Consider the following 23,600-nt stretch of genomic DNA (forward strand, 5'->3'; position numbering starts at 1 on the left):
CTTCTGCACTACACCACCGCCCCCGTCACCCCCTACGATGAGTTCCTGACAGCACCATGCCCCAGGGTAAGAGAGCGACTTGCCCAGAGCGCCTGGCATCCCACTGCGCGCCCAGGGATCGCTGGAATGCCGCAACTGCCGTCATAAGAAAGGCATGGGGATGTACTGGCTGGCTGGTGTCACCACTGCCCTCTGCTGGAGGAGATCAGAATTGTTCCACTGTGTGTCATAGGCCCTGTACTGCTGATGGGGATTCCCCAGGCCAAGCAGCATGGGTCTGGGCTTGTGCAACAGGAGGGGCTGAGGTCAGCACCATGACAGCCGTGGAATGTGAGGCAGTCACAGATGTTACAGTAATTAGCACTTGAATGAATTGTCCCCCCCTCGCCCCAGACATGCAGCAGTGCAGAACTATCCCCGGTGCACTGGGAGTATTTCCCCACCATGAGGCAATTGAAAGGCAAGTTGGTCCAGGTGGCACAGTGAATCAGTGGCATGGAAGCTGGGAGTCCAGCTACCCTGTGCTCTGTTCTCCCCACTACGCCCTGCACCCTAGGAAGAGAACCCAGGTGTCCTGACACCCAGCCCTGTGCTCTGTTGCAGTTTGTAATTTTTATTGCCGTAGCACCTAGGAGTCCCAGTCATGGAACCCCAGACCTAATGCCACATCTATCGCTCAGGAGCTTTTCCCTTTGCCACAGGGCGACAAAAGCCGAGAGAGTGGTGGGATCTCGGCTGGAGCTGAAGCAGGGTCTGGTGCCCCACTCGAGCCAGCAAATGTCCCCCCAGCAGCAGGCGGCCAAGCATACAGCCTGGTTCTCAGACAGCCCCAGGCCCCTGGCCAACAGAGCCATCCCTGCCCGCTGGCTGCAGAGCAAAGGAACGAGGGAAGCCCTTCCAAGGAGGTAAACGTGGACATGGACAAAGAGGGGAGGAGCAGGGCTGCTTAGACGGAAGCTGACTTCATTTCATTCCTCCCTTAGGCTCCCTATGCCATTCCCCTGCTCCCCGCCAAGGCTGGCCCCACTCCGAGGCCGAGCAGCCCTGTGCAAGAGGCAGGGGCCTCTGCGGAGCCCTACGCCCACGTCAGCAAAGCACCCGTCCCCGCAGAGCAGCCCACGCCGGCCCAGCCTGCAGAGGCCAAGTACCAGCAGCTGATGCGCTTCCACACCTACGCCGAGCCCTGCGAGGGCTTCCCGCCCCCTGAACGCCGCATCTACTATGAACCCGACGAGCCCATCCCCTTCTACGCCATGGGACGAGGCTCGCTGCCCAGCCCTGACCCTGAGAACATCTACGCGGAGGTAGAGCTGGCGTGCCGGTCCCGGCCCCAGGCTCTACCCAGAGTGCTGCAGGACACGGCGTCCACCTTGCCTCGGGGCTCATCCAGACCTCCCGCCGAGCCGTCCCCAGGACACCGCAGGCTCCTCCGGAGCACGTCAGGACAGGGGTCCCGGAGGAGGCGGTTGCCTGCAGCTCTCGCCGTCGAGGGGGCCCAGGGGAGGCCATCTGGGCCATCCTCGGAGGTGGGTGCCACGTGGAAGGACAAGTGGGGAGCGGCACTTTAAATGGCCACAAGGGGGCAGGATAAGTTGAGTCTGATGGGCCCTGAAACATACTCGGGGTGCTGGTTCACATCCCACTGGTTATTCACACTTGCTGGCTGTTTGGGGGCCTGTGTGCAATGAGTTTGGTGGGGCTCAGTCCCAATCTTAGTGGGTGGAGGTCTCTCCCACAGAACCCACCAATGCTATTTCCCGCCTCTGCTGGTAAAGAGACCGCGGACTTAATGGGCCAAGGAGACTGATTTCCCCTAAACCTTCCACTATTCTGGAGTATTATGGTAATGCCTAGAGGCTGCACCTGAGCTCAGAGCCCCATTGTGCTGGGTGATGCAGATACATAGCAAAAGCCTGTCTCTGTCTTACAATCTATGCAGCGAAGACAGAGGGTGGGAGGGGGAACTGAGGCACAGAGCAGGGACATGACCAAGCTCACCCAGCGGAGCAGTGGCAGAGCTAGGAACAGAACACAGCTTCCCTGAGTCACATGTCAGTGCCCTACCCACAGACCCACGCTGCTGCTGAAGTTAGGGCTGAGGCATATCGGTGGGGGATGATGCATGGAGTGGGGGGCCGTGATTTATGTTGTTCCTGCTCTGTGGGTGCACCAGGAATCCCTGTCCCCCGTACTGCCCATCCCACGCCTCTCCCCAGCACCACACGGCATGAATAGGAATGGCGCAGAGCAATTCTGCGTTCCTTTCACTTTCCCCCTCTCTCCTCCTTCCTCTCAGAACCCGCTGGAGTTTGACGACCCGGTTTACGGCAGGAAGGCAGCCACCCTGACCAGACCGGCGGCCACCAGGGGACAGGAAGGTCTAGAAAACATTTACGAGCTGATTTCTGGAGACCATCCTAGCCCGCACGCATCGGGGAGCAGTAACTCCTAGGTAGGTATTAGGGAAAATCCAGAAGAAATTAGGTAGGCAGAAGGGGAAAGTCAGCCCTTATGCATCATGTCAGCCCACAGCTAGTGTTCACACCCACTGGGACAAATGACACCGCAAGGCGCAGGGGGACTCGGGCCCATGGATCAGATCCAGTCTCCATTGCAATGAGCCTGGATTTCATCAGGGTAGGATCAGGCTGTCAGTGTCTGAAATTTCCCACTGTGCAGAGAGAGACAGAGCACGAGGCCCATGCACCACTGCAGTGCGGAACCTACCCCTGGGCGAGTGAGTGTCACTTTCGGGTTCTCACGCTCCAGCCTGCAGCCCTGCTCCGGCTCACAAACCCTCAAGGGATTGAAGTGGGGGAGGACAGGACAGGATTTAATTAATCTCGAAGAAGGGGGAAAGGCATTTCTTGTAGTAGCCTTTTGAGGGGATAATTTGCTTTTTAATTAAAAAACAAACAAACCCCATTTGTAGGCTAAACTGACAGGAGCCTCCCTTCAAAAGCGGGTTAAAATTTTAACACCGACTTGAACACAAAAGGGAGGCAGTTTGGTCTAGGGGCTAGTGCATAGGACAGAGTCAAGGAACATCAGCTCTATGCGCAACTCTACCACTAGCCTGCTGTTGTACAAGTCACTTTGCCACTCTGTGCCTCAGTTTCCCCATCAGTCAAATGGAGATACTGATATTGACCCTCGTTGAGATGGACGGCGGATAAGAGCTGGAGGATGATATATTACCAGTTGCCCCGTTACTAGGTTTGGGGCTGGGATGGATTTTCACCCATCTTTGCACTCCCCATAAGCAGGTGCTGGGCCCTCTATGGTTCTCTGGCCATGCCCTCAATTCACCTCCTACACCAACAGATGGGAGCAGGTTCCTTTCACCAGCTCCACACTACCCAGAGAGCTAGGGGATCTTCAGCCAGCCATTTCCATCCGCTCTGCGGCCCCTTTGCACTCCAGGCCAGCATCTGTAGGTCAGAGTTACTGAGAACCAGGCCCATAGAGCTGCATCTTTATAGTCATCGCAGTATCTAAATTCTATAATTCTTAAAAGACACTGGCCCGGCCTGTTTGCTAGTTAGTTTATCTGTAAGCCAGTAGTACAAAATTAACACTGGTGCAGTGAAAATAGCCAGCCACAGCCACCCTCGACAGAGTGAAGAAAGAGAAAAGACAGAGAACTATGAGATGGAGGGGACACTTGGGGGGGTCTTAACCTCTTAGGAAGTTGCTAGATTTTCTCAAAGGGATTTAAGTTTTCTGCCACCTAAATAGCAAGAAGTCATACGCTCCATAACTTGTGTCATTACACCCGTCAACAAAAGCTGCCTGCAGTCCCTCATATCCCCCAAGCGAGCCCTGACGCCCAGCCCCTGCAGTGCCTACCCTCCCCACCCTTCCCTGAGCTGGGAAGAGGAAAATGGCAAACACCCGACCCTTTGGGAGGCTTGACACAAGCATTTTCACTCTTTTCAGAGCCCTGTTTTATTAACGATTCCGTTAATACAATACCGCATTCAAGGCAAGCCGGCAGGACACCCCCTGCCAAGGGTTCCTGGGCTTGAGAGCCGCCGGAGAAGACTTTTTCCCCATCAGCTGCTCTCTAAGGATATGTCTACACTAGTGTAGACCAGGGCTAGGACACAGAGTTGCTGCAGACATAAGCCCTCAAGACACTGTTGCTCTGACTGCCTCTCTCACGTTTGTGCATGGAGCAGCCTCCTCCGTGAATTCAAGGATCACATGCTCTCCCCCCCCTTCCAAGGGCGGGAGTTTCAGGAAGCAGGGAAGATCTTTCCATGGAAAGGACAATAAGATCCAATGCCAATAAAAAACCCAGCGAGGTCTTTGGCTCACAAAATCTCTTCCTCACAGCTACGACACCAGCTTTGTCGGTTTTCCCATCCCTCCTGCTCTCAGTTGCTTGGTACTCAAGACTCACAGCTTTTTTGGACCCTTGCTGTTATCTCCTTCCCCCTTCCCCCCACCCGGAGGGGGTCTTTGCTTCTTGGTGTCACTGGGCAGTCATAGAAGCTGCTTCATGGGGTGGAACTACCAAGCCCAAATGGGGTGACGAACACCCTCTGGCGTTGACGGAGATGCCTGCTGACTTGACGCCGCAGAGCTGTTCAGATAAGAAGGATTCTTATTTTTAAATCAGGGGAATAAACAGAAGCAAATGGGATGAAATCGACTTGCATGCAGGGCGGGCGGCATTTAAATCCTGCTTAAATGAGGGGCAGCTTCAGGGTTTAAGTTCCATGTTAAGTCCTATGGACCCTCTGCTGCTTGATCTGTAACCACGATGGGCTGTTTTTCGTTCCCACTTCTCAGGGCAAGAATTTATCACTGCCATGTGCTGTCTGTAAATAAAAGCGATGGGCCTTCAGTGAGCCGTGAACTGCCCTTATGGTGTCTTAGCATCCTCAGAGAAAACAAATAGAAGGAGAAGTATTTGATCCGGATGCTGCTCAGCCCAAGCACAGCGATAATTCCTCCCCCCCCACCCCCCCAGATGGGTCGCCAGGCAGGTTCAAAGGCAGCGTGTTCAGAGAGGAAGGATGGTCTTTAGGCTCAGGCCCAGTAGCAGAGACAGGATTCCCCGCCCCCTCGTGTCATCGCTGCTGCAAGGAACAGCTGCCAGTTAGGAGCAGCACGTGGCAGCGGGAAGGGGCACAGAGGGTGGAGGTACTGGGGGATGTGGGAAGAGAGTGGCAGGGCTACAAAACGGATGGATTGTGGAAGGTGGTAGGCTGGAAATGCTGCATGCTACAAGGATGGTTTGCAAGAGGTCTCATCGCCTGGGGAGAGCGACTGAGGGTTCCACTAGGTAACATACGGAGGAAAGGCCTAGGGAACGCTGCAGTTAGGAACAAAAAAAATAAATTCAGAGTGAAGGTGAAACTTACCAGAAATCCTAAACATGTGAAAGGTCCCTAAGACCCCCAACGCCTCTTCCCCAACGCAGCCCCCTCTCCTGGGGGTAACCTGACTCAAAAGTGTGCACATGGCAACATGGCTACTAAGCAGCAGGCAGCCAGAGAGCTTCTGGTGTCTGCCTAATTCTTCCCCCTTCTCCACCCCAAGACCTACCACTTCTTTGTGGGGAGGGCAGCCACAAACCCCACCACCAAACAGACCAGCGTAAAAGCAACTGCCAGGCTCATATGAGCCAGCATCTGGGCCAATAGGCCCCTGCATGATTCAGCTCCACCGGAAGAAGCCATTTGAATGTTCCCTAGCCCTGAAGTCTCCCTTTAAACTCTGGCTGTCCCTTCACACATCACCTGCAGGAGAAAGGCCTGAGCAACTGGCACTTTGAGAGGCAGTCACCTCTTCAGCCCCTCACTGACCTGTGACTGCCCCAGCTGTTCAATTCCAGGGGAGGGGGGAACAGTTTTGGTTTCCACCTTTTGCCCAGCAAGGTCACCTCCTAGTCTCCGATGTAGAAAGACTGCCAAGACTCAGGCACAAAGTCGCCTGTGTATATGTTTAGAGTAGTCTCAGCTGTTCAGGGTCCTGGCCTTGATTCCCATTAAGACTAAGGCTGGGTCTACACTATAGACTTACGTCAGTACAACTGCATCATTCAGGCATGTAGGAAATCTACACCCCAGTGCCGCAGGTGTAAGTTACAGCGGTATCCATTGTAAAGCTCCATGCCAGTAGGGTGCAACCGGGCCTTGGTGCACAGGAGTCAGGCCCTGTGGGTTCAGTATTAAAACTGGTAAGATCTAATCACTCCTGTGCCAGTCCAGTTCCTGAGAATGACAAGAGGGTGTGAACAATCCCATCCCCTGGAGAGGCAACCAGAGGGGTGGTTTGGTTCGTTTAAAAGTTTTATTCCTTTATCAAATCTCTTTTCAGAGGATTTCACTGTACAGATAAGATAGGAATAAATTACTCAACAGTAACTTTATTCTGGTCATTGGAACACTCAAAACGGGCTTTGCAAAGTACTAAAACATCCAGGGAACTAACCTATAAATCTGATTTTAAAATACTGTCAGACTTCATTTACCATGTCCTTTTCTTTGGAGGGGGGGGGACAGGGTAGATGGGAGCAAGTTGCCCTTTGGCGTTTTCCTCAATGGAATTGCCGCAATTAACTGCTTTAGTTGTGGTACAACAAATAAAACCTTTGATGTTGGGAATGTAACTTAAAGAACTGGACCGACTCGCTCCTTGCTTCAGCATCATAAGAGTTCAGCAGCAAACAATGAACTAGGAAGTGAGGCCAGCAAGAATGAACAGATACACACATATCTGAATAGCTGGCCTGTGTACTATTTGCAGACATGCCCGTCTCTGCCTCTGGGAAGTCCACCATCTTAAGTGAAATGAAGAAACTCATTTTTCAAGTGTTCTGTGAAACAAGTTTAAGTCAAGACATTGCCTCCCTTTTCCAGCCAGGTGGGTGGAGTTAACATTTAAACCAGAGTTGGTGCCTCAGCAGGAACTAGGCGTTATAGAGATAGGCGGATAGGTTAAAAACTTGTGCTGTAGGCAGCTTTTGCCTAGGTTTGGATTATTACAGGAAATACTGCGGTGACTTCAGTTCGCTGCGAGCTGCAGGGCACCATCTCACCCCAGAAATACTTGGATTCAACTAGCATTTGCATCAGATTTTTACAGCGCTCTGGGCCTTGGGTTGGGGACACACACCCACACCTACCCCATTCTTATATGTCCCAGAGCTTACAATAGCTTCTTGTGCTGGCAGAGGAAACCAGAATATCTTCCGCGGAGTCCAGAGATTGGGGGTATCTGTGCGCTGTTTTCAAACTGAAACAAGCACCGTCTTGTTAGCCAACATCGACCTTGAAAATAAAAATGTCCCCTCAAAAGTGACTCAATTTACAGGAGGGCATGGCAAGGAAAACAAAAGAACCAGACACACTTCAAACCTGCTGAGATTGCTTGTAAGAAGAGAAATGTGTCTACACAAGTACAAACTGAACTGTCCCAAAGGGTTTTTCAAATAATAGTCATAATAATAATACAAAAAGTTTGCCCTTGAAACTGCCTTTCAGAAAGGAAATTACACTCTTGACACACGGTAGGTCCAAAGAAAGGAGCAGTGTTGGACTTGGAAATTTATTGAGACTCTACCTAAGGTTCTGGTGACTAAAGAAAAAAATTGGTAGTCTGTACACCTACAGGACGAGAGCTCAAAACTTTGCGCCAGTCATGTCCTCTTTGGACAAGCCTGTGGCTGTCCGGTGCTAGAGTCCCCAGCTGCACGAACCAGACTTGATTTGAGCCTTCTACATTATCATTAAAAAAATTACAGCGTGGGTTTCAGAAATGGTTAGTATTAAACCCTTCTCTTCACAGACAGGGGAGTGCTGTATCCTCCCACCCACACAGTTAGATCCAGGGGCCTCCTCAATTCCTGGTAGGCCAGGAGGAGTCTGACATGGTAGGTCATCTGGGCTAATGCCCACAGAATAGGAGAGGTGCTAAAATCCATATTTGGCTTGGGTCTGACGCCGGCTGAGTTTGTTTTCGGACCATGTGTTTTTCAGTTCCAACTCTCGCTCCTTCGCCTGCAGAAAAGGGGGTGGAGAATAGATCAAAATCAGAACAGTTGTTCATAGTTTTAATAGTCCTTTGCCCTTCTCTGCCACTTCACAATGAGAAGCTCAGAGCACTTTAGTTAGTTCTCTGGTACCACGGTTATGGGATTTCAATTGTTTTTCATTTGTGGACCCCTAAAAAATGTCAAAGGGCGATGCAGCCCACTTTGGAAATCTTAGACGTAGTCTTCAGACCCCCAGGGGTATGCGGACCACAGGTTGAAAACCACTGGTGTAATATAAATATCCTGATAGAGATCTTGATGTAGACAAGCCAAGCTGGAACAATGCTCGGAGTCCCTAGTCATATGAAAAGTGCCATGGGGTCCTTAAGTGGCCCCAAGTGGCCAGGCCCTGTGGTTTAAGTCCCATCCACAGCAGCACAGCACCCTTCAACTTGTGCTGGGACACTGGCTCAGTGCTGATTCTACAGAACCATTTCCTGCAGCAGCTAGTTTTTTTAGAGGTCTCACCTCGGAGACTCCCCAAAAGGTTCAATCACAGACACACATCAAGTCTCAAAAGCCCAGTGGCGCAGGCATTCCACCACTCCGCACACTGAGAGGACGGGGGCCACAGTAGGTTAATGTGCCACAGAGCCAGGAAAGACCCCAGGAGTCCAGACTCTCAGGCCCCCGTTCTAACCACTAGTCAACACTCCCTTCAGCCAACTCTAACAGTGGGTGGCTAACCCAGTGGCCTCACGCCACTGACCTCCAAACACAAACCTATGACAAACCATCTCTCTAAAGCTCCACATCAGGGTGCTGGGTCTCAGGTGGGAGGAGAAAATATTCTCCTGAGGAATGCAACTGCACTGACACCCTCACCCTCCAGCCAGGAAGCCAGAAGTGATGGCGATGACATCCCAGCAACAGGAGACCCTCTGCCATCTAGTGGCAAGACACGACTGGCTTCTGCATTTGGTCCCATTACATACAGCCCCAGATGAGGCGGGAGGATTGCCGGTGGGGTGGGGGTGGCAGGGGGGGAGGTCAGGGGAGTTATCTGGGATCTACCAGAAATGCCTTTAGGAGGTACTGTCTGTCAGGATCCTCACCTTTCCCTCTGGCCTGGGCATGGCTTTTCCTAGTGTTACAGCTGTGCTGCCCACTGAGAGGCTGGCACACCTAATCAAGCATCTGGGGAATCCAGAGAAGTTGCACAGGAACCAGCCTTGATGCACTTACTGCCAAGCTTGCCAAAGGGAGGTCCAGGCTGTAGACTGTTTGCATGAACCCTCTCGACCAACCTCTGTTGTTCGGTTTCCCTATGTCATAGGCATAACCCCATTAGCCTGGTGCCAAAGCTCCATGGCTGAGCTTTCGCTCATGGAGCAACAAAATCGTGACTTCAGACAAGCATCAAGACTGTCTGCTATTCCAGACACACATGGTGTCACTGCACTCTCCTCTACCACGTGGCTTTGTCGTCATCTCCTAGGGCTTTTATCTTCTGCAGATCAGCCATACATATACCAGCCAGCACAGCACAACAGAGGCAGCACGTTCACCCCAGCTGGGGAGGACGGAAACAGGCAGAACGGAAGTGACTTGCATTACCCTCTAATGACCCTTTCTGGCAGATGCATGGCACACAGGAGTCGAGAGAGAGATGAGGAATGTTCGGGGCTCGGATGGGATCTCAGAAGACACCACAAATGTATTCAACCCAAGGGCAGAAATTATTGATGCACTTAACAGTGGTCTCAGTTCTGTGCAAGGAGCAAAGGAAGCCCTGGCCTCTGCCCCATACAGCTTGCTGCAGCCCTCAATTCCCCCCAAAAAACCACTGCAGGTTTCAATGGGAATTCTTCGTGCATAGATTGAGGTCTGCCTGGTGTAGGACACACTGGGGGGCCTCTCTCTTGTAACTGCAGAAGTTATTGACTCCATCAGCTCATTTCCACTGATACTCTCTGCTCTTAAGTGATACCACATTTGTAACATTGTCAAGGGCTGTTTTCACACCCACGGTAGGCAGCTGACCTGGTGGATCAGGTACGTGATCTGGTGTTTTCTTCTCTGCTGTCCTGTGGGCTGCTCTCCTTTTTTCTAAAGAAAAAACAAATTCAAAATGACTATCAGTGCTGGAAGGATACTGCCCCGGCTAGTGAAATCAGCAAGGGATGGTGTCACATGGACAGAAACCAATGCTGCAGAAACCAGAAGTGTCTGGTTTGCTTTAAAGCCCTTGATAAGGGTTGTGGTAGATTCTCCATCACTGGTGATTTTTTTTTCTTTTAAAAGATAAGCCCTAGTTTAAAAGGAATGACTGTGGGGCAGGTCTCTGGCCTGTGCTATACAGGAGGTCAGACTAGATGGTCATGATGATCCCCTCTGGCCTTGGAATGTATGAAACAACAGATCCCATGTTGAGGCAGCTTCTAGTCAGTCTTCACTGCTCACACACTGGGGCTAAGCACCTGTTTCAAGATGCTCTGCAGCCATGCTGTGCCTAATTACTTTGTACTTAAACAGCACCTTCCTCCATGAGCTCTGAATTTCATGAAAACCGATTAAGCCTCACAACATATACAGAAGCTAGGCGTTATACCCATTTTACAGAGAGGGGAATGGAAGCAGAGACAAGTGAAATCGGTTACAAGATCACGAAGAGTCAAAGCCAAGCTGGGAATAGAACCCAGATCTCCCATTCTATTCTATACAGGGTTGCATACTCCCTACATAACTGTAGATCCAAGTGCCTTACAAATCAAGGCATGGTCCCTACCCCGAGCAGTGAGCTAGCTATGGGTTAAGTTCTCAAGGTGCTCCATTACAGGAGCAAACAGCCCTACCTCTCCTCCCTTTGACAGGGTTTGAACTCAGAGCACTGAGGTTGGGGAAGGCAGACGCAAACTGCCTCTCTAGTATCTTTATCCCAAAGTCTAGTAGCACTTTGGGGCCATCTCCAGAGCTTTCCTGCTTCAATTGTTCATTCCCAACAACCTCCCTGCAAACTTCATTGCTGTCCCATGACCACTGGTTTCCAGTGATCAGCTAGGGAACGGAACCACCATACCGGCTGCACTGCGTGCCTGATTGCTTCCCAGATGCCCTTCCCTTTGCAGCTGGATAACTGGAAAGGCGTATCCTTTAATTTCTAGTCCCCTCTACATTAGATTCACAGATTGTAAGGCCACAAGGACCGCACTACATCACCTAGTCTGATCTCATGTATTTCGAAGGCCAGAGACGCTCACCCAGCTACCCCTGTGTTGAACCCAATAACTTGTGTTTGGCTAAAGCATCTTCCAGAAAAGTATTCAGTCTGGATGTGACAAGTTCAAGAAATGGAGAATCCACCACTCCTCTTGGCCATTTGCTCCTGATGGTGCATGTTATGTCTAATTTGTATCGGTCTGGCTTTAACTTCCAGCCATTGGTTCTTGTTCTGTCTCTTTCTGCTTGACTGAAGAGCCCTTGAGTACGCAGTGTTTTCTCCCCATCTAAGTGCTCTACACCATAATCAAGTCATCTTTTGATCTTTTTGATCAACTAAAGTCTCTCACTTGTAAGAGATTTTCTCCAGGCCTCAAATCATTTTTGTAGATCTTCTCTGCACCCTCTCCAATTTTTCAACATTCCTTTCAAAACGCGAGCACAAGAAATGAATGCAGTATTGGTCTCACCAATGCAATTCAGAGAGGTGAAAACAAGTTCCCTAAGGCTCTGAAGGGACAGCCGAACAGCAGCCCTGTGGCTTGCCATCCCTCTGCTACCCATCTATTTATCTGACCCGCACCTGAGCGGCTCACAATCATTAATGGATTTTATCCTCAACATCCCCGTTTTACAGATGGGGAACTGGGACACAAAGTCGATGAAATGACTTGCCCCTGGTCTGGGGCTGAGTTGGGACCTGAAGGCAGACCCTTTGCATCCTGGTCCAGTGCTCTACCCACTAGGCAATACATCCTATTCATACCTTGCTGAAAGATTTCATGGTCTTCTCCTCTGTTAAGGATTTGGTCATCCATTGCTGGGCTCCACTCAGCTGATCATCCCCTTTGATCTCCACAAAGTTGATCTCTTCCCTCCCACGGTTCCGTTTACCTTGGAGACGCTTGAACTGAGAGAGGAATTAAAACAAAGGTCAGAAAAGAATTACGCTCATATTAGATGGCTCTGATACACCGTACCAAACAAAGGTGACTGGGGCTTGGAATGATCCAGCTTATCATCTGAGGTGCTGGGCCACGACCATGCTCATCTTCCCAGTCAGAGAGTTCTTTGTTTATAGTATAACTCTGCTCTTCTACAGATCAACAGACCTCAAAGCTCTTTACAGAGAGCCCACAAACTCTCTCCCCCACACCTAACCCATGAGGTAGGGAAATATATTTTAAATATGGAGAGACAGCAGCAAGTGAAGACATTTGCCCGTAGACACTGGCAAAGCCAGGAACAGAACTGAGCAGTCCTGGCTTTCACACCCTCCACTCTAAGAGTCAAGGAAGCACTGAAAATGTTGCCACTGGCAAGTGCATCTTACACAACTGAACAGATCTCCAAAACAACACAGCAGGGTGGTGGCATATGGAATGAGCTGAGGTTGCTGGAAGGGAATTGCACACAACACCCAGTGCTTTCTGCAGCATCATTCGATTCCAGATGCCAGCTTTGCTGGCAGTTTCTGGAGAGTGGCAGCAATCTGTGGTACATTTCAAATGGATTTTGAGCTGAAGCTGCTGAGCCCTGGGACATGAATGACGCACATTGCTGCATTAAGTAAGGTAGATCCAAGGTCTTTTAGCTGCAGTTTTTGTATTGCTTTGCAGTTGTAAGCCAGCTAGCACCTGTGCACACCACACCGTGTTGTGTGTGACATCCACTCCTTGCTACATCCTGAGTGAAGATTACGCTGGACTTGCTGGATTGTCTCCTGCTGGAAATATCTGATATCAGCTTATAAAGCAAACCAGATCACCTAGAGCAGAAGATCTAAAGATCACTGGAAGGGGCTGGGGTGTGAGAAAAAGTGCTTCTGAGCTGCCCATCTTGCAATCAGTGATCTCATAACGAGGACTAGTATAAGAGGAAAAAGGCAGGAAAGCCTAATACCATACCTAGTGGTCAGGGCCACAGGCTTTGGCAAACATTCTTCCAAGAACATAAACACAAGAATTAGATCAGTTCATGGAGGATAGGCTCATCAATGGCTATTAGCCAAGATGATTGGGGATGCAACCCCATGCTCTGGGTGTCCCTAAGCCTCTGAATGCCAGATCCTAGGACTGAAGGACAGAGGATGCATCACTTGATGATTGCCCTGTGCTGTTAATTCCCTTTGAAGCACCTGGCATTGGCCACTGCCGGGGGGCAGGATACTGGGCTAGATAGACGACTGGTCTGACTCAGTATGATCATTCTTACGTACAGGCAACAAGGCCAGATTCTCAGCTGATGTAGCTCCACTGACTTCACCATAAACCACTGTAGCTCCACCAAAGTCAGCAGAGCTCCCCTGACTTACAACCCAGAGTTAGTTTCCTTAGCAGGGGAAATTTATTTATTTCTGGGGACTGGTGTGAGATCAGTCAATGTTAATACTGCTTCTGATCGTTTCTTGTTTGGCTATGTTGCTTATCCAGATTGGGGGATGGGGGTGGGTAATGTCTTTGTAAGGCACTCAACACCATTTAAAGCAAATGTATTATTATTACATTAAGGAATTCTTCCTTTTCCCCATGACATATGGTATTACCAGACTGACTGTGTGTACTTTAAGGGAGCGGAAGTGGGCAGCAGCAGGTATCGACCACTGCCCATAACAGGACGCTAGACCTGAAAGAACAACAGCCAGATCTGGCATGGCAAGTAGCGAGGCACCAGGCTTGAGAGGTCAGTGTTTTGAGCTGCCAAGCAGATCCCATGTTCCTATAACCCCATAGCATCTAAATGTGAACTCTGTGGTAGGATATATAATAAATGCCAACCGCTTCATCATCCATGAAGGACGAATCGGTGCTCATCTCCTGTGCTGGTCCTAGGGCTGGATCCATCTCTGGGTAATAGCCACTGGGGTAGTAATCCTGTAATCGAGAGGAGAATAGGTTTGTCATCAAGGTGTGATCAGACAGCTACTGGAACAAAACTGGACACAGATGCCAAGATGCAGCATTGGATCTGGAACCAGATGCCCTCAGGATGAGGTACCTTTAAAAGGCCGCCTTCAGAGATATCACCTGACCTTAAAGATGTGTTAGCCTGTTGATGCCCATGAGGAGGCATGCACGTGCCTTGCCCTGAGCCCAACAAGAGAATTTATTTCCCCACTCAGGGGGACTGCATCCTGCTGTAAGCACTTGTCCCCAGTTCATCACTACTTTGGCAGCGCCATTGGACTGAGTGGCACTTTACACATGTGTACGTAGCGACTAGTACCTTAGACTGCAATCAGTTCCCCTCTGGCTAGAGCCATAGCTTTGTGTTTTCACAACCCCACCTCAAGTGTTCCCATCCCAACACTCTGATGTACTGTTCCACTGCACCTTTCCATACTTTCAGTATAAACTGACGTGTGGATTTCCTCCTGCACTCAAAAGGACTCCGTAAATATTTGGGGAGCTCCTGAACTCCACTACGCAGACAATCTGTTAATGTTTTCTCCCTGCCCTTGGGCTTCATGTGGAAAGTAGATTAATGGGGGGTTAATGCTGGCAGGTGAGACCACAAAAGCAGACTCCGAAGGCTCTAGAAGAAGGGTTGGCATTTCAGTACATGACAACTCAGTAGGAAGAGCCAATCAAACCAATACCCCAGTACAGTGTGAGGAGGTGCTGTGCTAATGACAGTCATTTGGAGATGTAGTAAAACCAAGTCCAAGAACCCAGGGGACCTTCTGCAAGAGCAGAGATGGTAACTCCTAGGATCCCATTCTGGGAACTACATTCAACCTGCATAACTACCCTTGCAGTGTGAGCTGGGTGTGGTGTATGCTTCCTCATTTCCTTAACCTAACAGTTAAAAAAACCACCCTAAAGACCTTAAAGAACTTTCTAGCCCACCTTCAGACATTATGAAGCAGCAAATAGGACACACACACCATTTCCCCCCCTTTAAGATCTATTATTGGCTACATGTACTCAACTGCTACCTCCCCAGCATAACCCTCCTGCTGGATCAGTAAGAACCACTCCTGTCTCAGACACTGCCCCCAGGTTTTGAAATGGCCTTGAACAGGCCCCAGATTTTGCACCCAGACAATGGCAGGTGCAATTCTGTGGATGCATTTCAAAAGTTAGGTAAACATTTATACTGCAGTCACGCCTTGAGAACTCCTCACAGCAGGGGCCTCAGTGTGCTGGGGGTGTTTAGCCTGAAAGAGTTCGCACAGGCTCAATCTCCAAGGCTATAACCTGCTCTGGTAGGTAATTCAAAGCACCAATTCAAAGGCTACTTTTGAAACCAAGCCCATTGTGTTTTCCCCATTGGTAATCCTGGTTCTTACCTGATAGTATGCCCCCGGGGCACTGGCATCGCTGTAGCCAGGGAACTGGTTAAAAGGCTGGTTGCCATAGTCTTCTCCGGGTTTGGGGGCCCAGCTGTGCTGAGTGGTGCTTGAACCCGCAGCCGTCTTGAACTCCAGAGGGGCATTAGCGGCAGCATCCTGGAATTCAGGCTCTGGCTCCGTCCCAGGGGGCAGATCCTCTGTCACCACGGTGCCGGAATACACGTACGTCTCCGCGCTGACCACGCTGGGCTCACTTTTGTCAGACAAAGAAAAGAAGTTCTCTGGCTCTAGCTCTTCGTCACTGTCATCCTCCTCCTGGGTGATCTGCTTGGTCACCTGTAGGGCAGCACTCTTGGCAGCTGCCTTGATGGCAGATGGCGAAGGAGTCGTGGCCACTGCTGGCTTGGACAGAGGTTTTGGCTTGGAGGAGGACATTGGAGCCTTAGCTGGTTTCGACTCAGAGGCATTTTCTGCTGCTTTCCTCGAGAAAGCATAGGGCAAAAGCAACCGGTTTGTCTCTTTCACCGTCAAGTTTTTGGGTTGAGGAAGCAAAGCAGACAAGCCAGAGCCCTCGCTGAGTCCCTGATGGTTTCATTCAGAAAATATGGTTCATAAAAACAGGAGACAAGAAAATAGATGAGCGAGTTTATATTTTCTTAACCCAGTGCCCTATATCTACCCCCATTTCACTTTATCTAATCTTGCCAATGGGCACCCCCACTACTCAGCGTGCACTGCAGGGACTGAAAATTACATTGGCCTGAGATACAAAGGAGGCTATATTCTGCTTTGAAGCAGTGACAGAAAAATCTGACAGACCAGAGCAACAGGAACGGTCGTAAGGGGTTTTTGCTGAATGCTAGCGCAGTGAACTGAAGCTTTATTTCACTTCTACAATGGAGAGGGGAAAAATGCCAGAGGCTTCCTTATCCAAAAATAAGAGGGCTTTTCAGGGAATGTATAGCTCTCAAAGGCATCAGTCTACGTTCTCCAAATTAAAGCACTGTTCAGAGCATTATCCTAAAGAAACCTTTTAAGAAAGGTATTTGATCACTTACACCTTAGACCAGTGGTGGGCAACCTGTAGCCTGCCCACCACTGCCTTAGACCCTCCAGTTTGGGGTTTAATCCAACTTTCATATATACAGGCTGATTGCAAGTAAGGGAAAGATTGAAGAATTGTGCATTTGTGCCAGCTTTTCACACCACACAGCTTAGTCTTCACCCTGCAGGCCTGCAATCTAAGCATGAATAGTGTGTAAGTGGTCAGGGTTGGGAGAATCTCTGCTGTGTTTGTCATCCTAGCACAATGAGGCCCTGAGCCATGACTGGGGCCCTTCAGAGCTATCGTCATATAAGTCATAATAAATTCCATCATCAAGTTCACACCTGAAAGCAATGGGAGGCAGAATACTGGGGGGAGCAAGACACTAAAGATTGTCCCGACAGCACCATGCTTTTGAGCATGCAGTGATTAGATCTCAAAGTACTTTACAAAGGAGGTCACTATCATTATCCCCATTCTACAGAAGGGAAACTGAGGCACAGAGCGGTGAAACCACTTGACCAAGGTCACCCACCAGGCCAGTAGCAGAGCCAGAAAAAGAACCCAGGTCTCCTGAGTCCCAGTCCCAGATTCTATGCACTAGGCCACACTGCCTCTCATGACCGGTGTTTTTAAATAGATCAGCCACTCCTGAACAATGTTAAGACCCATATAGGACAGGAAGCAATAAACTTGTTACCTTCAGTTCTCCTGTTTATCCAAGCTACTTGCAGATGCAAGTACACGACTCTTTTCTAAATGTTGCTTCTATTAGGAACTACCACCAATCTCTGGAAATAGGGTTTTCTTGGCTGGTAGTTTGAAAACACTGAAGTATCCAGCTTGTCAGTGGAGGTCTAAGTAATTTGGCTAAGTAATAAAGAAATGGACCCTTAGGGGTCTTGCTGCCAAAGTGCAAGAAGTTGCAGGATCAGGAACTAAGTCCCTAAGGTGTCACAGAGAGTCTACGACAGAGCCAGGAACTGAACCTACAATTCCCAAGTCCCATTCCGGTGCCTTGACCAAAAGGCCATCCATTTTGAAGTCAATGAAATGCCTCGATCTCAAAAGCAGCAGGGTTGGGTTTATAATCATTTTTCTGAAGTACAGTACTTTGAAGTCTGCTGCATTTTGATAATCAAGTGTCTGATTACTTTCCCTCATTTTTATGGGCTTGGCAGCAGGTTCAGAGTTCCAAGTGACTTGACTGTCAGCCAATGATTCTGTTTGCTACTATAGATTAAGTTTCATATGTCATCTAACCTGTGGCAACTTGATTCAACTGCCTGATTAAGTTTTAGTAGCAGCCTAACCAGTTGTTGTAGAACCTGAATATACCATACTTGTATGCCACAAAAATAGTCTCCTTTAGCAACTCTGGCAGTTTGCTACTGTACACTAGTGCCCCCTTAGTCCTGATAGGGGGCTGCCTGAGGGCCCCAGCTGTAAGCCCAAGATTGTGACAATCAAGTTGCTTCCACAGGAAGTATAAGTTTGAGAATTACATTTTAAGTCATTACCTGAAGAGAGTTTTTCTTCTTTGCTGGTTCATCTTCCTCTGAATCTGACTGAGAAAGAAAAAAAAAAAAAAAACCAATTTAAGTAGCACTTGTGACAGTAAAAAAAAAAAAAAAAAAAAAAAAAAAAAATAGAATAAATGTACTCATTATCAAAGAGATCATGTTAGCAGTAGGGCCTGCTGAACAAGCGGTAGGAGATCGAAGTTCTTTCACCTCCAGTCCAGTTGATATGAGGAGATCAGGTCAAGAAGTGCTGTCTCATTGAAAGCCAGCCCTGGTTACTACATGAGAGATAAGCAAACTGTCCACAATGGAAGTAAGACTGTGCTACTTGCGGCTACGTTTAGCAACAGTTGTAACTAATGCAGTTTGGACATGGCCATGTATAAAGCACTACGCTACTGTAAAAACTATAGCTATATAAACTGGTACACTGGCGTTAGTTCTTTAAATCTCATAAGAGCAATTTCAACACAACTGAACAATGTTTTGTCCAACTTAAGATCAATTTCATCTGTATGGTATGTGGACCAAAAAAACCCATTTACTTAAAATTAAGTCAGGATTTAAAATTTTAAGACTGTCATTTTAATACATTTACAATGCAGGAGTGAGTGGGAGAAAATGAGAGGCTTACACATATTTAGCTGCTCACCAGTGATTAGTACACCGAGTACCAACAGCTCTGGCATTTTAAAGTTTTTTGCTGTTGTTTTTTTAATATAAGAAACAAAACATTGAGGCAAAACTCAGTTTGAGTCTTTTATAAGTCAGGCTCTGTTTTGAAATCACAAAATGCCAACCCCAAAACTGACAGCCCTCTGCTTTTGTGTTTAGACAATGTAAACCGAAATGGAAACACAAACTCATAACATTGTGGATCTGGTAATTTAGGATGGAGATTTTTCAAAGGTGCTTAGACGTTTTGGACACCCAAGTCCCATTAGAAATTAGTGTCTGGAGACTGATTCTCTTACGCTCTAGGCCCCTTTCCACGCTCTGCCATCATAAAGGGGGCTTACTGTACAAGAGAATCCAGCCCTAAAGAGGTATACAGTCCTATAGCTTTCCATGGCAATTTACAGAGATTAAGGGAGACATAGCCCAGTTTACTACCTAAATTATACAAATGTAGAACATGAAGCTAGATAAAGTAAACAGACAAGGAGAGTTAAAACAGAACTCATCATGTAAATTCTGATATGCTGAAGCAGAAACTGAGGTAGAATTCCCTGGTTGGGACGCAAGGTGAAAGAAGGGAATTTTGAGGGGGGGTTTGAAGGATTAGGGCGACTGTCACAATGGAAAAGAGGTACGGAGTAGTGAAAAATTAAGAATGGCCCCATTTTTATGCATTTCTTTTTATTGAGCCTTACTCATCAACATAACAACCAGTGATAATCTGTGCCACATAACTGTTCAAAGTTAATATGTTGCTACATGGGGGTGGGTGGGATGGATCAAAACATGAAAAGAAACAGGTCCCTTTCATGTAAGGCTATCCCACAAGAGTTGTCAATAAGCCTCCTCGTTAACATTACGGCAATAGGTTGGCATCTGTTTTATTATGAAATGTCTGTTTCTCAGCCAGATGCTGTGAAGAAGGGAATGAGCAAACAGGGGATGTGAGAGAGGAGAACACTTCTAATTAGTTTGCTAACAAGACTGATCAATACATTGCATTGCCCAACAGATGTACATCGTCATTGGAGCCAGCAGAAGGGATAGAAATAAGAGGATTATGACACAGGGATATTAGAGATGGACAGAGTGGAGCACACCTAAAGCGAAGCCATTTCCTCCCCCTATCATCCTAACTGGGATGGAGACATGCACATTGCAAAGCAGTGGGAAATGGAATGAATCTGAATTGTCCTGTTGTCTACCAATGCTTTGACTAAATTCAAGTTCACTATAAACAGTCCCAAGGTATAGCAACAAGATATTCTCTGTCACATATCTTATATTTTGGTCATCTTGGCATAGGGATCTATGGCTCTGGAATTTGTTAGGCTAGGTCACTTAACAGCCAAACCAGCGCCCTGAGTTGTTGGGACTATGGAGAGCAGCATACACTCTGGAGTGTCCCCTATGCCATTCCTGCAGACTCCTAGCAAGGTGAGAGGGGAATTGACATTGACACAGTTCCAGTTCTCCCAAGGCTAAGATGCTGGCTGACCAACTATATCCCTGCAACTATTTATAAGTTCATAGTCAGAATCCACCTCCTGCAGCTGCCTGTCTCAAAATAGACAGGCAGCTCTCTGTGGTCTCTCCAGGACTTTGCTGATTATTCTTTGCATCCTACAAGAGGCAATATAAAATAGGTAACACCTTGACAGGGAACAGGGAGACAATGTGCCAGTGAAAATGCCATCTTTCAGTAGAGACTAAAACAAAGTCCTGACCCTTTGTGGGGTTTAACTACAATCTGCCTCCCTAAGCTTTTGCCACAACTGCACTTGGATTAGGATATTCTTCCACTTCCTTTCCTAGTCTTATTAAATAGGATTGCTGGACACTGTTAAAAAGCTGTCACTTTCCACTCAGGAGGAGGTTGCATTTTACTGGTATACACATCAATCACATTCCCACACATGGTTTATAATTAAGTCCTTATGCTAAAATATTACAGATTCTTTCAGAATAGAAGGCATTGCTGAACCAATGTATCTCCTGATGGGAGTAGTCCAAACCCAACTAGTTTCACTATTAGGTTTGATAAATGTATGTCCTAGAATCAAAGGTTCGAATCCCAGCAACACTATCTCCCTAATCCTTTATGGTAAAAGAAATGAGTTTTGGGGAGGCTCTTTCAAAAGAGAAACTGAGGTCCCATTAGTTCTGCATACTCTGAGAATGACACTTTCTGCGGGAGTGGTTACCCTCTGTTCTTGACCAAGAATATTCCCCTCCCCTCCCTATTGTACAGCACGTAACCAGTTGCAATTTCATGGTGCTTAAGGACCCAATGGGATCAGAGACACTATGAAAACACAAAGGCAAGTTACAGATAACCTATTACCTAAGTGTCCCGTGGGAACCTAAAACCTTCAGATAATTAGTTTTAAATAAACAAATTTTAGTTTTGATGTGAAATTTGGGCTAGCAAAATACAAATTATTTTGGATGTTCCAAAACTGGTAGATTCAGGCTTCGACTCATTAACTAGTTAACTTTTCTAACGAACAAGCTTACGGATAATCTAGTTTTGCTGTATTGTGATTGTAAATAAGCTTTCTATGCCAGCTTAATTCTGCAAAGCACTTTAGGATTAGAGTTGCCAGCTAGGACAGGTCTCCCCTGAGACGCTGCAATGTCATTGTCAACTTTTTTTCCCACACCTTCTTGTGCTAGGATGCTTGGGGTCAGGACAACATTTCACGGTCGCCTGAAACCGCCATAGGATCACCCCAATAAGAGAGGGAGAGTTGCAGGAACACTCCCCCAGGGGGTACTTCCCTACCAGGGGCGCCCCCCATTCCCTTACGGGAGATGCCTCTTTATGGGGGCGCCCCCCCGCTCGGGGTGGAGGCGTCACTGGATCCCCAGAATACAAGACTTTATTTCATACTCACATCCCCCTTGTGCAGCTCGGGCGCCACAATCCTCTTCTTCGGCTTAGGGAGGCCGGAGCCGGCCCCGGGGGGAGCAGCGCAGGCCATGGCAGGAGGGGGGAGATTCAGTCCAGTGGGGTCCCTGGGCGGGGGCAGGGGGAGCCCCCCAAGCCTGGGCTGCTCCCCCGCCAGGCTCCCCAAGGCTGCTGGCTCAGGCAGGCCCAGCCCCAGAGCAGAGGCCTGGGCCGGGCTCATCCCTGGAGGGGGGGTGCTGAAGCCCCGGACTGAGGGAGGGGGCCCCAGCATGAAGGGAGGGGGCGGCCCCCCGTGGGGCGGGGGCAGCAGGGGGAAGCCGGAGCCCAGAAGCTGGTGGGGGGGCAGCAGGGGGAGCTTGGGAGGGGGCAGGGCAGAGAAGAGCCCCCTGCCCGGGGGGGGCTGGACGGGGAGGGCCTCCTCTTCCTCGCCGGAGGCCTCCTCCGCATCGCTCTCCTCTTCACTGCTGCCATAGGCCACTAGGGACATGGCCCCCGCCCCGCGGCCGGCCGAGGGGAAGCCCTGGGCGGCAGCGGCCGCTACGCGAGCCCGGGGATCCGCCCGCGCGACTAGGCCGCGCCCGCTTCCGCCGTTCCCGGAGCTGGGGGGTGGAGGGGAGCGGGGCTAAGCCGCGCAGGCCGCCATGGCAGCTCCACCCCCGGGTGGAAAGGGGAGGCGAAGGCTCCGACCCAGCCGCTCTCAGCCAGCCCAGCGCGCGCACACAGCTAATGGCTGCCGAGAGCCCCCCTCAGCACAACAAAACTACAACTCCCAGAGGGCACCGCGGCCGAGCCCCATTGGCTCTCCGCAGTGGGGTCGCCGCGCTGCACCTCGGGACGTGGAGTCCATACTCACCCAAAGGTGGGACGACCACTCCCAGCCTGCACCGCGGCTACCGGTAGTGACGACATTACCGTCGCCTCTCTCGAAGACTGAAACTCCCAGAATGCACCGCGGCAGACGGGCGGTTAACGGACCCATTCAGTCGGGGAAGACTACCAATCCCAGAGTGCACCGCGGCAAAACGCCCTTGCTGTCCACAGAGCCAGGAAGCTGGGCACCCTGGGATTTGCAGTCATTTCGTCACTCTCCCCGCTGTCTCATACGGCCACTCCCAGAGTGCACTGGGCCCGTAGGGATTTAGTAGCTTTCCCAGACTCAAATAACGGTAATTCCCATAATGCATTGCAATTAATGCCGCCTCCAACCCCACCATTCATTATCTGCAAAAACAGGTCGGCTACAGATTTGCAATCATACAGAAGGACTACAACTCCCATGGTGCACTGCCTGGGTGGACTGCAACGCCCACAATGCACCACGGCGAACTCTTCATTGGCTGAGAGAGGGACCTGACGCAATACGTGCCAGGACTGTTAGTTAATCGCCAAATCAGGACCCAGAGCGCCCTATGGCAGATGGACTACAACTCCCACAATGCCAAGGGAGACGCTTCTCAGTCCCTACCAGCAGGGGGCGCTGCCGTGCATGCTGGGACTCGTAGTTCATTGCCCCATGGCCAGCAAATGGTGATCTCCCCTTGGAGTCGGTGCTAACTCCAGTGCCGTGATAGATTACTCACTGTCCTGAATTTTCACACTTGCTGTCTGGTCACCCTAGAGTCACTGCTAACCCCAAAGCCGAGCGTGGTGTCAGGGATTCAGTTAGGGGCTCGAAGCTGCAGGGACCGTTGGTAGGAGCCCTGCCTCCCCGTGTCACGCTCTTAATCACAGCCGCATTGCTCCCCTCAGCTGTTCCCTTGTTCCCTCCGTGTAAAAGCCACCGATTTTCACCTTCTGCACCGCGATACAGCTGGGGGCATTAGCACTTAGCCGTTTTACTATGTAGGTTACACGTGTCAAACGGGGTGCAGCAGCAGGCTCCGGGGCAGCACATAAAATAGTTACTCTGTAATTGGGCCCATCTTTGCACAGGCCTCCCAGTC

General features: G+C 49.5%; 1 protein-coding gene across 1 annotated transcript; it reads right to left on the reverse strand.

Annotated features, from left to right (window-relative positions):
- Positions 1 to 6,361: 6,361 nt before the first annotated feature.
- Positions 6,362 to 22,408, reverse strand: PRCC (proline rich mitotic checkpoint control factor). The gene is made up of 7 exons (XM_074938489.1): positions 21,644 to 22,408; positions 18,066 to 18,113; positions 15,498 to 16,082; positions 13,984 to 14,079; positions 11,973 to 12,116; positions 10,031 to 10,096; positions 6,362 to 8,012 (listed from the first exon to the last, which is right to left on the reverse strand). The coding sequence occupies exons 1-7, from the start codon at positions 22,142 to 22,144 to the stop codon at positions 7,926 to 7,928; spliced, it is 1,527 nt and encodes a 508-aa protein (XP_074794590.1). The 5' UTR covers positions 22,145 to 22,408; the 3' UTR covers positions 6,362 to 7,925.
- Between the last annotated feature and the right edge of the window lie 1,192 nt (positions 22,409 to 23,600).

Source organism: Natator depressus, chromosome 24 (genome assembly GCF_965152275.1).
Source record: "Natator depressus isolate rNatDep1 chromosome 24, rNatDep2.hap1, whole genome shotgun sequence".
Classification (NCBI taxonomy): domain Eukaryota; kingdom Metazoa; phylum Chordata; order Testudines; family Cheloniidae; genus Natator; species Natator depressus.